Here is a 13,442-nt window from a genome sequence, read left to right on the forward strand (position 1 = left end):
TGGATGAGGAGGGCACCTTCTCCCTCAGCGGGTTCCAGGAGTTCACGGTGAGTCTCCCTGGGGCACCTCTGGTGGTGCCCGGTGTCCCTGGCCCTCCCTGTCCCCGCCCGGCGGCTGGGGCGTTCCCCCCCTCCCCACTAGTCCCTGGCCGTGGGCAGCGCCGTGTGCCCGCACGCCCGGGCCCCTGGCTGGGTGCTTGGGGGCTGTGCCGGGCCCGGTGTACCCCTAAGATGGGGTGGGGAGCACTCAGGGCGTTTCTCACATTTCCCCTGTCTGCCCGCAGTTCCTGCCCAGACACCAGCAGCTGAGCGAGAGAGTGCGGAAGCGGCTCTATTATGGCTGGGACAAAGACTGCAGCCTGGATAATCTGTCCAGCCCTGTAGCAGGTGGGTTGCTCAGTGTCCCCAGATGGGAATGCTGAGTCAAGAGGTTTGGAAGTAGCCCAGGGGCTGAGACCAGCAAGTCAGCCGCTTCCTCCCTCAGCGCCAAATCCCACCCCTGCCCAGCCTTCCTCGCTCCGCACAACGCAGCAGGCAGGGCGCCAGAGCCTCATGGCTCCTGCTCTCTGTTTTATTGCCCTGTCTGGCCTACTGCTGCATTTTTGGCACCTTGCTGGTGTGCAGAGTCCTTTAGGTTGTTTGTGAATTCTTTGGCAGTGAAAGTTGTGTCCCTGTCCCTGATGAAAGGTGTATTGGACAACTTCTTGTGCTCTGCAAAGCACTGGGGAGTTTGTTTAACTTCTAGTTATGAGCACCAAGGGAACAAGTTCTTGCTGTGTGTTTTCTGGATTGCAGGTTTTTTTTTTCCCTGTTGATTCAGTTGTGTTTGGGGAAGCAGGAAGATGCATCTGGGTTGAGGCTGGGGATCTGGTGCAGGTGATAGTGGATAGGAGTGGTCAAGGGCATGCAGTGGTTTGCTGGAGGGCCTTCACAGTGCGGTTGTGTTAGTGTTAACCGCATGCTCACACAGCTTGAGGAGGGTGTTGAGTGGATAGAGCAGTGTGCTTGCATTCAGATTTCTTGTGGTAGATTTGGGGAAATGTTATGAAGTTGCCAAGAGGCTGTGTGTGACATACCTCAGCGAGGAGGGGGATGCTGGGCGTGTGGTGATGGAGCAGGGCCAGGCAGGGCAGCCAGCTGCCTGCACGCTGCTGGGAGTCATGAGTTCTGACATGAGTGGTGCAAGGGAAGCATGTGGCTTGTCTTTGGGGCTGGTGTCACACCCGGATGCGAGATGGAACTGTTCCACAGGACGCTACTAGTGTTGAAAGTTCAAAGGGCACATTCATGGGAGAAGACTGTTGAGGGCTATTAACTATAAAGATTGCCTTGCACCCAGGAAATGCCTCAGCTCCTGGAGCTGGGGGTGAGAGTGATGCACAGAATATCTCTGTGGGTTTATATGTTCTCACAGCCTTCCTTCACCAGCTGCTGTCAAAAAGTGGGACCTAGGACTATGGCATCTGTCTTGTCACAGCTGTGCTGTTCCTACATGTTGAGTTTATGGCACTGATTTTCAGATGAGATAAAGGCAATTGTGGGGAGAGTCCAGAGTAGCAGGAGGACCTGGAAGTGGTCTTTGGCATCAGGAGGCAATATGGGGCTGGCTGAGGTGAGAGGTTACAAAGTTAATTTCTTCCTTCTGGAGAGGAGGAACCATAACCACACTCAGCGTGCAGTGACTGTGAGATGGAGACAATGATCAGCTGCTCTCTGTGCCCTCTAGGGCAGGACATGTTGTCATGCGTTGGATTTGTGGCTTGAAGAATTAAGTCTCATGTCAGGACAGAGCCTGGGTGGCCTCATTCACTTTCCATCACTCAGGGCATCACTGCTGCCTCTGCAGTGGTGGGTGTTGTGGTACAAGGGTGGCCAAGCAGGGCAGAGAGAGCAGCAGCAATGTGAGAGGCTGGAGGTGTGTCTGCCTGGATGTGGATCCTAGTGGTGCTGTGGCTTGAATGACCTAGGGAAGTCCCTTCAAACAGTGTGTTTCTGAGTTTGGTGACTGCTGTTGGGCAAATAATTCCTGTGGGACTGCAGCTGTTCTCTTAGCTGCTGGGGAGGCATGGAAAAGAGGCATGTGGAGAGAAGAGGTAGTGGGGTAATGCTTCCCCTGGGAGCTGGAAACACAAGGCTGCTGGTTCAAGCTCTGCACTTAACTCCATCAACCAAGAGTGAAAAAAAAAAAAAAAGCAAAAAATGGAGCTAGAGTTGCTTGTCAAACATTTCTTGCCAAGCACCAGACTGTAATGCTGTTTGGGATGCTCCCAGCTGGCCCTATTGCATTGGAAAGTGAGGTAGGAACTGCTGAAGCCATCTGCCAGCATCTGTCAGTCTCTGGCCTTTTCAGTGCTTGAATGCTGAGGCAAGTTCTTAAGTGTGGGGGAAATGGGCTGAGATCAGCTGCAATTATACCACATTGCTGCTTCCATACCATATTAGTGTTTTTGGGCTCCTGCTCACATGAATACATTGTCCATAATCATCTCTGGGGCTGTGGTCTAGGGGAAGCTGGATCAGTGCTGATAAGCTCTGGAAGAGGAGGAGGATGCTTGTTAGAAGGGAGCAAAGCACTGGGAAGATGGGATGTTGGCATCGGGTCCTAGAAAGCCTCCAAAAGGGCTGCTTGAGGTCCTTTGGGGTGAAGGGAGAGCGTTAGCCTCGCTGCAGCTGACTGCTAGTAATTCCCTGTGATGCAGACAAGCTAATCTGGATCTGACACTGCTGCTGGGTCTTGTACACTCTCATCCTCATCCTGCTTTGGTCTGGCTGTCATGCCTATTTGTTTGTTCCTCCCTCATCCATGACTTTGGATAAAGCCTGTCTTACCTTCATAGTTTAAATTTTGAGGGGCTGAGCAAACAATGGGCTTGTGGGGAGAAGGGGAAGGGTGGGAGTGGACTGTGTCATGTGGGGCTAAACCCTTTTGTTGATTTTTCTCTCCTAGATATTGCTGTGGAATTGCTACAGAAAGTGGCTCCCAGCCCTATCCGCAGACTCCAGAAGAAATATGTGTCTCGTGTATCTCGGTAAGAAGCAAAACCTGTCCCTTCATGTCTCATGTCAGAACTAGGAGCTCTGGTCTCACCTATGACTCACTTCTGTCCCCTGGGCCAGCACTGCCTTTGTGCTTAGGACTGATTATTGTCAAAGAGGAGCTGGGGGCAGGTGGCAAGGCCAGCAGTCACAGTGACTTCCAGTCAGGCCCACTTGAGGTTCATTCTGCTCTCTGGGGTGCAGGGGTGCTCTTGTTACTGGGAATCTTTACTGGCTGGATCTGCAGCTCACTGGGTAGCCAGGTCTGAACCCCGGGTCTGCTCCTGGCAGCCAAGCCCTTGCAGCATGCTGGGCTGCAGACAGGGCTGGTCAGTTTGGAGCTGGCTGTGCCTGGGAACAGGAACCAGGATTTTTTGCTCTCCACCCTGCATCCCTTGTGCTTTATCTTGCTGCAGCTCAGGACAGCTAGCATGGATCTGGCAAGGATGGGATGTATCTAGCTGTCTATTTACTAAACCCTTCTGCTACCTACATGGGGAGGGAGCAGCCAAGTTCTGCTATGGTGACTGGGATGTTTGAAGCACATAGATAACCTTTGAGCTGCTACTTGTTCTGTCTCATAGGGAAGCTTGCATCTCACCCTGCTCCATGATGCTGGCACTGGTTTACATTGAGAGACTTCGGCACCGGAACCCTGAATACCTCCAGCAGATCTCTTCTTCAGACCTCTTCCTGATCTCCATGGTGAGCGGTGTGGGCTTAGGGGGGGTCACTGGGTTGGAGGGAGGCCTAGAGGAATGCAGGGAGGACTGAGATCCTGTCCTTTGTGCTGCTTTTAGATGGTTGCTAGTAAGTACCTGTATGATGAGGGTGAGGAGGAGGAGGTGTTCAATGACGAGTGGGGAGCAGCAGGGAAGGTGGATGTCCAGACCATGAACACACTGGAGATGAACTTCCTGAGCGCCATTGTAAGTGGGGCTGTCACTCTGGCCAACTACTTCACAGAGTGGGGGAAAAGAGGTGTTGAGGGGGGTCTGGGTTTCTGTTTTTCCCCCACATACTCCCCTGACAGAATAGAGAAGGATGTGTCTGGGTGCTGGATGGCCTGCCCTGACTCTGCTGACCTTTCACTGCTGTCCCCACAGGACTGGAGTCTCTACACAGATCCCCGGGAGCTGTTTGAAGTGCTGAGCTGGCTGGAAGGACGGTAGGTGTGTGGAGTGGGGGTAAGCCTTTCATCTACCTTGCAGCCCTAGCTTTGCCCCTGCTTGGAGCTAGCCCTGCTGCAGTGAAATAAAAGGTTGCGGTATCGGTGAGCCTTTGCTAGGCTCTGCAGCTCCCTTCCACAGACCTTGAGCAGGGTCTTCTCCAAGCCTGCCTGGAGTGAAGCCTCTGATGGGGAAGGTCCATGCCACATCTACCATTCCCTTTGTTTTTTTCCTGCAGTGTGGCAGAAAAGCAGGGCATGTGGCGTGGCTGGTTCACCTACACAGATCTATGTGTCCTCATGGAGCAGTCCATGTGGCAGCATGTGCTGGGCCAGTTCTACCAGCAAGTGGTGAAGGTAAGGGACTGGGACAGCAGTTACTTGCAAGAACATGGGACCCAGCAGCCTGTGGGTTTGGATTAGGACTCTCTTCCACTGGGAGCAGCATCTTGTTTTATTTCCTGTTGGAAAGGGAAACTGTCAGAAGCCAGAAGATGCTGATGTGCTGCCTGAGGCGCTGCAGCCTGGGGCTGGGTTAGTCTGTGTCTTGTGCTGGACCACAGCCCCACAATTCATGGTGGCATGGAGGGAACTGGTTGCTGTCTGGGGATTCAAACAGGAACTCTTTGGTGGTTCAGTTTTCATTGGGGCATTTTGGTTTGTGGTATTTAGGCTCTGCTTTGACCAGGCTGTGTGCTGGTAGCTGTGTGGCTGCCTGCTCCCTGGCATCTGTTAGTAGTGATGCCAGTTATTCTCACGGCTGGGCATGGCCATGCTGTGTCACAGCTGGCTGTGGGAGCTGCTGGGGGGGAGGTCTGGGCTAACCATTGGCTTCTCTGCAGCTGGCCTGCCTCCTGGGTGTGGTGTACCTGACCGGTTTTGCGGCTGTCTTCACCTCCGTCACTGTGGTGCACCGGTCTGTGTGCATGAGGAGTGTAAGCCCTGCGGCCCCCCGGCCTGTGCTGTTCCCTGAGGAGGGCAGTTGCCAGCTGGCTGACCAGCCAGCCCCAGCCTCTGACCAGCCTCAGCCTGGGCTGCCCGACATCTCTCCAGCCAGCAGTGCCCGTTGCCTGCAGGATAACAAGATGATGGAGGAGCCACATCGTGGGGGTGTCACAGCAACTGCACTCTACCTGTGGGGCAGCGTGATGACTGCTCTGTCCTACCCAAAGGCACCTGATCTAGCCCAACACAGGAGCCCTTCGCAAGGCCCCTTCCGGAGAGTACCCACCGCTTGTGAGAGATCTAACTGTACTGCCTCCGGCCAGCCTGGCCCCTCCAGACTCGCCGTGCTCCCCGCTCCTCCAGCACTCCACTGCCATGCCTGCTCAGCTGCTGCGGACCCCACATGGGATGCAGCCCCTAGTCACAAGGACTGGCTGGAACCCCTGGGTCTGAGCCAGTGCTCCTTGCACACTGCCATGGATCTTAGTAGAATCATGAGCTTCATTTTTCCCAGCTAGGAGCATGGGGCAGCAGCCCCTTTCCTCTTCCCTCTTAGTGTGGCACAACTTCCTTGCACTTCTGGGACCCCTGATCCCTGGGGCTGCATGGGGCTGGAGACTCCTGCGTTACTTCCAAACCAGCATTTGTGTCTCCCCACCCAGGAGTGTCTGTCACTTTTAGGGCTGCTGGGACAGGTTGGGGCAGAGTTGGCTTGCTTTTGTGGTGCTGGAGGGTAGAAATGGGGTGCCCTTGGGATGGGGTGCTAGGGCAAGGGGCGTGTTGGACTTCTTCCTACAGTGAATAGGTGGCCCTTGGTGGTGCTGGGCAGAGGTGGAGTGTGGGATGCAGGATGCTGGGACTGTGTGTGTGTGCAGGGTGGAAGGGCTGGGGCAGTGACCCCAGTGCGGGGGGGAGTGGGATGCCTGGTTTAGGGGAGAGGAGGTTGAAGGAGGGAGCAGTGAGCAGCCTGAGCTGGCTGGCCATAGCAGCAGTTCCCAGTGGGGGCTGCCAGGCAGCTTCTTGGGAGATGCAAGGGTCACACCACCCTGATGTGGCTTGTGACCTGCTGGGCTTGGAGGTGGTGAGGTGTGGTTAAGACTGAGCTTCCTTATCCTGCTTGTGCTGAGTGTTTTGAAACTGGGGTGTTCTGTGACCCCATCCCAAACCCTAGCTGTCTGTGGCTGTGAGCAAACAGTGCCTGACTGCTCGTCAGGGTAGAGAGAAGGCACCTTGTCTTGCTGACCAGCCCAGCTCATCATGCCCCTTCTTTTTACTGTGGATTTTACACCTGTTTTTTCACTCTTTTGTAGATGCAAAATCTCTTCCAATAAAAGTAGTTCTTGCTGTGCACCTGCCTTGTCCTGCTGAGCTGCTCTGTCTGGCAGCGTACCTCCCCCTCTGCAGAACCCCATCAATGAAGCTCTCTGAGCTGCTCTGCAGGGCTCGCTTGCAGCAGGCAGGATCTGCCTAAGAGCACTGTGATGCCTGGTGACAGGAGGGACATCGGGTCTGGTGCCTGTGGAAGGCAGGAGCAGCAGGAAAGAGGAAGTTCCTCATCCTTGGGAATGCGTGGTCTCTACTGCTCTTTGCTCTCCAAAGTCTGTCCGGTTAATGAGTGAGCCCTGAGCAGCAAGGGCTTGGCAGGGTCACCATTGTGGTTGCTGGCACAGCCATCTTTGCCCTGGGACAAACACCTGAGCATCCTCTGCCTGTGCTCCTTTGGGAGCCTTCCTAGCCAAGTGGGCAGCTCTTGGCCCTGGCAGCCTTGTGCAGCAGCAGGATTCAGTGCTCTCCTAGGAGCATGGAGGATGTGGTAGACACACACACCACAGACCCCCCCATCCTGGTGTGGGCACAGTGCCCACAGGGGAATGGCAGGACCTGGGAGGGATCTGTGCAGCTTGTAACAGACTCTTCAGGCTTGATGGTGAGGACGGGCTGGACCAGGAGGGCAGGGGGATGTGGTACTGATGAGGAAGAAGCATGGGCAGGGCACGCTGGAGCTGTAGGATGCTGCTGGAGGGGATGCTCCAAGCACATGAAGGAAAAGGTGTCTGTGCTGTGGCCTGCCTGGTCCCTGCCCTGTGTACTACAAGAGGCAGAGAGGGGTTTTGGGCTGTGGGCAGCTGGCACTGCACCAGTGTCGAAGTCCTGGCTGTGGGTGGCTGTCACCTGGCCCTTGTGGTGACAACCCAGGGTGACACTTGCATTCCTGGCTGCAAGGGCAGGTTACTCACCAACTCGAGTTAATGGCTAACCCTGGGGCAGCTCTTGCAGAAGGTGGAAGTTCAGTTGTGTGAGGGCTGTGAGGAGCCCTTGGGGAGTAGGTGTGGAGGGGGAATCTGTCCATCCCCTCTGCTCTGCAAACAGGAGCAGTGTGGGGAGGCAGCAGCATGAATGGGGGCCACCGTGGAACGCCTGGTGCCAGGACCCCTGTGCTTGCATCCTGCTCCCTGCAGAAGATGTGCTCCTTGATGCTGAGCTGCTGCTTAGCCCTTCAGGTAAGGGGGGGACCACGGTGAGAGGCCAGAGAGATGGGGTGATGGGGAAGAGGGCTGGGATCCTTGCAGGTGGCAGGGCAGGGGCCGCATCCTGCCAGGCAAGGGGTGCATGGGGCTCTGTCCAAGGTGTGCTGGGAGGGGAGTGGGCAGTGGTGGATGCTGCCTGGGGGGTGTCAGTGAGCAATTGGGGATCCACGCAGGGGGGCTGGGCACAGGGGGCTGCAGCTCTGGGTGCTGCAGGGAGTCGTGAGCACCCCCTCTCTTCCTCGCACAGCACCTGGCCGTGCAGGCCTCCTTGCTCTGTGTCTTCCACCTCCTCCTGCTGCCCACACTGCCCAAGGAGCCGCCCCATGCCCAGGCCATCAGCGAGCTGCTGGCACGCAGCCTCTTTTCCTGCGGCATCTCCACAGTGCTGCAGACCATCCTGGGGAGTCGGTGAGCATGGGGGGCAAAGGGGATGCAGCTGTTGCCAGGAGGAGGGTGATGCCATGGCAGTGCATGTCTGCCCCCTCCTAGGCTGTGGGAAGATAGGCTTTGCTTGGAGGTGGGAAGGGGCATGAGGGCAACCCCTTGCCCTGCATCTCTGTACAGCTGTCCCCTCCCTGCCATCAATGCATCCTCCTCTCTCACATGTCTCTCTAGCAAAACTGCTGTACTTTCCCTGTAGTTCCTTACTGCCTTGCTCCAGCATCATTTGCAGCTCCTCCAGACCACCCAGTGCCTGTGCTGCCCATGTCCCACACGGGCTAGGCGTGTGCTTTGACAAAGCCCCTGACCTCTGCGCACAGCCTGTGTCCTGCCGCTTAGGATGTACTAGGGCATATTTGGGATGTGAGGTGACCTCCTGCCACTTTGGGGTTCTCATCTCCTTCCCTTCCCATCCCTTGTTCCTCTGGCAGCCAGGGCTTTGAGAGCAGCTCTGTCCCCTCTTTCCTTCCTTAACATGCCCTTGCTGTCCCCTTCCCCAGGCTGCCGCTGGTCCAAATCCCATCCTTCGAGTACCTGGTCCCTGCCATGGTGCTGAGCTCCCACCTGTCCCTGGGTGACGACATGGACAGGAACGGTGAGCACAGCGCTGGAACCTGCGTCCCACAGGGCCCGGGCCATGCCAGCACCAGGGGAACAGCAGTGACGAGGTGCCTGGCACACAAAGGAGGGATGAGGGATAGCAAGGGGTCCTGCCTGCTGGCCCCTCTGGTGATGGTGCACAGCACCCTACTCACCCCTGAGTGCACTCACAATTCATCTGGTTGCCTCCCCAGGGACAGGGCTTATGGGGGTGCTGGCACACTGGCCCTTAGCCAGCCAGCAGACTGTCCTGCATGCTCTTGGACCCAGCTCCAGGACCCCAGCATCTACATGTGTCATATCCCTTTGAAATTCCCTTCCAGGCACGGTGGTGGCCAGTCCTTGCCCTGCACCCCACTGCACTGCTGCAGACAGCCGGGCTGCCTCACTGCAAGAGGTGGGTGATCCTGCACTGCCCTGGGGGGTCCCCATCTTTCTGCTCTACCAACACCTCAGTTGTCACCCTGTCCCTGCACCTCTAGTCCATTTTCCAGCTCTTCTGGGGATTGCCATGAATAACGAGGTACAAGGGGATGTGCAAAGGCAACAGGGTTCATGGTGTGTGTGGGTGCATGTTCCCCTGGGCCTGGGGTGAGCAGAGCATGGGGAACAAGTGATGCTGCTGGGGCTGTGGGAGTGTGGCGAAGGAGAGGTGTTGGGCTGCTCTCCATGTATTCTGCCCCATGGGTCCTATCCTTTCCTCCTGCAGGTTTCTGGAGCCGTGCTGGTCTCTGGGCTGGTTCAGCTGGCACTGGGAGTATCTGGTGTGTGTGGATGGGCAGCCCAGCGTTGTGGGCCCATGGTCCTGGCCCCTAGCCTCTCCATCATTGGGCTGTCCACATACAAGGAGGCTGCTTTCTTCTGCTCTACTAACTGGGGGATAGCGCTGCTGTATGTGAGCCTGAGGGCCACACTGGTGTGCAGCCCCTTTGCTGTCGGGACACAAGTGGGGCCTCCTCATGGTGTGTTGCACATGTTTGGGGCCCCATCACTGCTGCATGGTGACCTGTGCTCCCTCTCCTAGGCTCATGCTCCTCACTGTTACCTTCTCCCAGCACCTGGGGTCCTGCTGTCTGCCCTTCTGCACCTGGCCCCAGGCTCGGGGGCACTCCATGGAGCTGTCTGTCCCTACCCTGCGCACATTCTCGGTACTGTGGCTTGTCTGCCCCTGCTCCCTCTGCTGTGCCCAGGCTTCTCCCTTAGTGTGGGGTTAGGTGGGACCTAGTGGCCCTGGAGCAGAGCTGGATGCTGGCAGCAAAGACAGGGGTGAGAAGTGCTGGTGCAGCTCCCAGGGTGTGGGTGCTGCTGGGGGAGTGCAGGAGACCTGCACTTGAGGGTGTTGGAGCAGCAGAGAGGGTGCTGGAGCAGGATGCTCCCTGCAGGGTTTCAGGGAGATGTGATATGGCTCCCTGGGAGAGGTGGTAGGACAAGGACCTGCTGTCTGGGGCACAGCAGATGGGGTGCTGGACAGGGGAGGAGGGTCCCAGGCTGAGGGTCCTCTTGCTGCCTTGCAGGTACTGCTCCCGTTTGCTGGTGTCTGCGTTGTCTGTGCCATCCTTAGCCACCTCCACATCCCTTGGGAATCACTGGACCTGGCCATGGCACAGCTGTCCTGGGCCAACAGCACCTTCCATGGCCCTTGGGTCCGCATCCCCTATGCAGGTGGGGGGCAGCAGGGCTGGGTGCAGCCATCTGCCTTTGGCCAGGGCCTCTATCACCCATACCTTCTCCCCCCACTACAGGCGAGTGGGGGTGGCCGCTGCTTACCCCTCGGGTGCTGGCAGTGGGCATTGCCATGGCCATCAACTGCAGCATGAACTCGGTGGGCTGCTACGTGCTGTGTGGGAGGCTGCTGCGAGCCCCCCGGCTGCCCCCCCATGCCTGCAACCGGGGGCTCTGCATGGAAGGGCTGGGCAGCCTCCTGGCAGGGCTGCTGGGCACCCCGGGGGGCACAGCCACCAGCATTGCCAACGCCTGCGCCACTGGCCTCACGCAGGTATGCCTGGGGTGGAGTGGAGGAAGGCCTGCAAGGAATGGGAGGCAGTGGAGCAGGAGGTGTGGGGGACCTGTAGCACCCAGGCTGTCACTGAGCCAGCACTGTGAAGGGGTGGGTCTGTATGGCTGGATAGGGGGACAGAGTAGGGGGTGATGCTCCCTATCCTCGCTTTTCTGTCTTTTCTGCCAGGCTGGCTCTCTCCTCTCGGTGCAAGTAAGCGCGCTGGCATGTGTGGTGCTGGGCATGTCCCCGAGATTGGCAGGGCTCCTCACCCGTATCCCGCTGGCAGTTCATGGTGGGTACCCTGCCCTTCCCCTGTGCTGTGGTGCCTGTAGCCTGCCTGGCACTGCCTGACTCCTGCCCCCTTGCAGGAGGGGTGCTCTGTGTCACCTATGCTGTGGCTGTGGGCACAGGGATCTCCTACTTCCAGTACGCGGATATCGACTCAGGAAGGAACATCTTCATCGTCGGTTTCACCATGTTCATGGCATTGCTGGTGCCGCGGTGGTTCAGTGCGGCTCCAGCTCACCTGACCACAGGTAGTGGGGACATTCCCCAGGTGAGGCAAAGCCTCAGGCCCTGTGACATGGTGACCACACATCTCTGATGTCTGGGGAGGCTGGGTTGGCTCATGTCAGCAGGCAGCTCCCTCTCTAACCTCTGGATCTGCTGTGGCAGTTCTTGACCCTTCCCCGCTGCTGGGCTGGGCCATCCTGGGTGATACTGGCACTGTCCCCACAGGATGGGTGCCTTTGGATGTCCTCTTCCTCTCTCTGTTCATGGTACCGGTCTTCTTAACTGGCTTCTTGTCATTTTTCCTGGAGAACACAGTCTCAGGTGAGGGCCTGCTCTAGGCGCTCTGTGTGAGCTTCTGCTCCAAGGGCTGGATCTGGCCATGGGACTGTCCCCGGCTCTGCCTCCAGGCAGCCCTGCTGGGAGTCCTGAGGCTGGGAGGGTGAGGTTGGAGGAAGGGGCTCCCATCTCACTACCCACCGCCCTGCTTGCAGGAACCCTGGAGGAGCGAGGGCTGCTCTCTGAGCTGGCACTGCAGAAGGCTGAGGCAGGCAATCGCCACACTCATGGAGAGAGGGATGAAGCCAGCTGGTCATATGGGCTCCCCCCTGGGCTAAGGAGGCTGCTGCCATTCTCCTACAGACCCTTCCCCTGCTGCTTCCTCTGCCCGGAGAATGAGGAGGAGAAGGAAGAGGAGGGCAGCTGTGCCACTGAGGAGGGGACTGCTGCCCCAGGGGAAGGGACGCACCTGCTCCCCAAACCCGGCTCAGGGGAGCTGCAGCTGGCCAGGCGGCAGAGTGAGACAGAGATGCCCATGTGGCACACTGTGGCCTGACCCCACGGTGCAGAGACACCTCATGTGGGCCTGGGGTTGTGCCCCCAAGGCAGCTTGCGAGCCATTGTGCTCCTTGTTTCTAAAGCCCACATGGACTGGAGGGGACCTGCGCTTCCACACTCCCAGCACAAACCTCATTCCCCTGCTTGGGAAAGAGCTATAAAAACCTTCAACCAACTTTGACCTTTCTAGGGGTTTCCTTTCCAGCCAGGACTTGCCTGGGACATACCAGCCCACCCTCCCCCGTGCCCTGAAGACTGTGACTGTGAAGGGCATGACCACACTGTGCCACTGCAGCTGGAGATATGGGTGCCACTAAAGCCCACCATCACCCTCTGGATGTGGCCAGAGAAGGGCTCAGTGCTTTGGCCAGCCCCAAAGGGCTGTCATCCTGGCTTTGCTCACCTGCTGACACAGTGCTCAGGAAGGGCTGGCTCTTCACCTCCTCACAGCCCTGTCCCAGCTGTGACCATGGGCCCTCAATGCCTATATAGTAATGCCCTGGCTCTGGCACACCAGGATGCCCCAAGGCTGGGGGTACAGCTCAGCTGAGTTCCCTAAAACACTGAACCCCCTTCACCTGCAGCAGGTTGGTCCCAGCAGTGCTCACCACTTAACTGCCCCCCAGGTATTGCCCTTGTTGCTGAACTGCCAGCAGCAGATTTCTCTGGGGAAGAAAACATCACCTTTGACCCTTGTGATTAAACTCAGCACCTGGGTTGTTTCCTGCTGCTGGTTGGTTATGCCGACTGCAGCAGAGTCTGCACCAGCCTCACTTGCTGCTCCAGCATTTACCACAGTTCAGAGTCCACTGGCAGGGCCCCTTGCTGCCTCCACCAGTCTGAACTGGCCTGCAAAATCCTAGAACTGCAGTAGGAAAGGCTGGAGCCTTGCGACCCTTGGGTGATGCAAGCTGGCCCTGGGTGCAGGCTTGAAGGAAGGACAGACTTGGGCTGGGAGGATGATGGAGTTGGTCCATAGGAGTGACCTGCTCAGGCTGGACCAGAGCTCCAGGTTGTGGCTGCTCTGTCCACGTGGTCCCTAGGAGCCCCCCAACACCCAAGAACAGTCTGGCCTCACCCAGCCAGCCCCCCACCTGGGTCTTGCACCCCAACCCCTCCCTGCACTCCCGCTGTGCCCAAAGCCCAACTGGGACCCCACCCCAAAACCTCCTGCACCCGCAACTGGCATCACAACCCAATCTGTCCTGCACTCCAGACCCCATGTCTGCTCCCACCTCCCGTGGCACCCCCTGGGATGCAAAGCCTCTGGGGGTATCACCCTCCCCTGGCCCCGCCCTGGGGCGGCTGCAGCCTACACGGTAAGGGAGAGGGTGTGCATAGAGGATAAAGGAAGGGCACTGCATGGGTGAGGGGGTTGG

At 57.8% G+C, this 13,442-nt stretch overlaps 3 protein-coding genes across 3 annotated transcripts in view; 2 read left to right on the forward strand and 1 right to left on the reverse strand.

Annotated features, from left to right (window-relative positions):
• The window catches only part of RETREG2 (reticulophagy regulator family member 2), a 51,417-nt gene that overhangs the window by 28,193 nt on the left and 9,782 nt on the right, over window positions 1-13,442 (reverse strand). The gene's annotated exons all lie outside the window — the stretch shown is intronic.
• CNPPD1 (cyclin Pas1/PHO80 domain containing 1) lies at window positions 3-6,496 on the forward strand (the record flags this gene model as incomplete). Its single annotated transcript, XM_026852475.1, has 8 exons — window positions 3-47; window positions 284-386; window positions 2,947-3,028; window positions 3,620-3,740; window positions 3,836-3,964; window positions 4,142-4,203; window positions 4,443-4,560; window positions 5,046-6,496. Coding segments are annotated over 8 exons (1,281 nt in total), but the record flags the coding sequence as incomplete, so codon positions are not given.
• On the forward strand, window positions 7,176-12,191 carry SLC23A3 (solute carrier family 23 member 3). The gene is given in 11 exon segments (XM_026852809.1): window positions 7,176-7,649; window positions 7,924-8,084; window positions 8,618-8,712; window positions 9,041-9,114; window positions 9,427-9,633; window positions 9,742-9,865; window positions 10,232-10,713; window positions 10,903-11,008; window positions 11,085-11,252; window positions 11,455-11,550; window positions 11,721-12,191. Coding segments are annotated over 11 exon segments (1,962 nt in total). The 5' UTR covers window positions 7,176-7,541; the 3' UTR covers window positions 12,062-12,191.

This window comes from Athene cunicularia (assembly GCF_003259725.1).
Source record: "Athene cunicularia isolate RWA chromosome 7 unlocalized genomic scaffold, athCun1 chr7_part1, whole genome shotgun sequence".
Taxonomy (NCBI): Eukaryota; Metazoa; Chordata; class Aves; order Strigiformes; family Strigidae; genus Athene; species Athene cunicularia.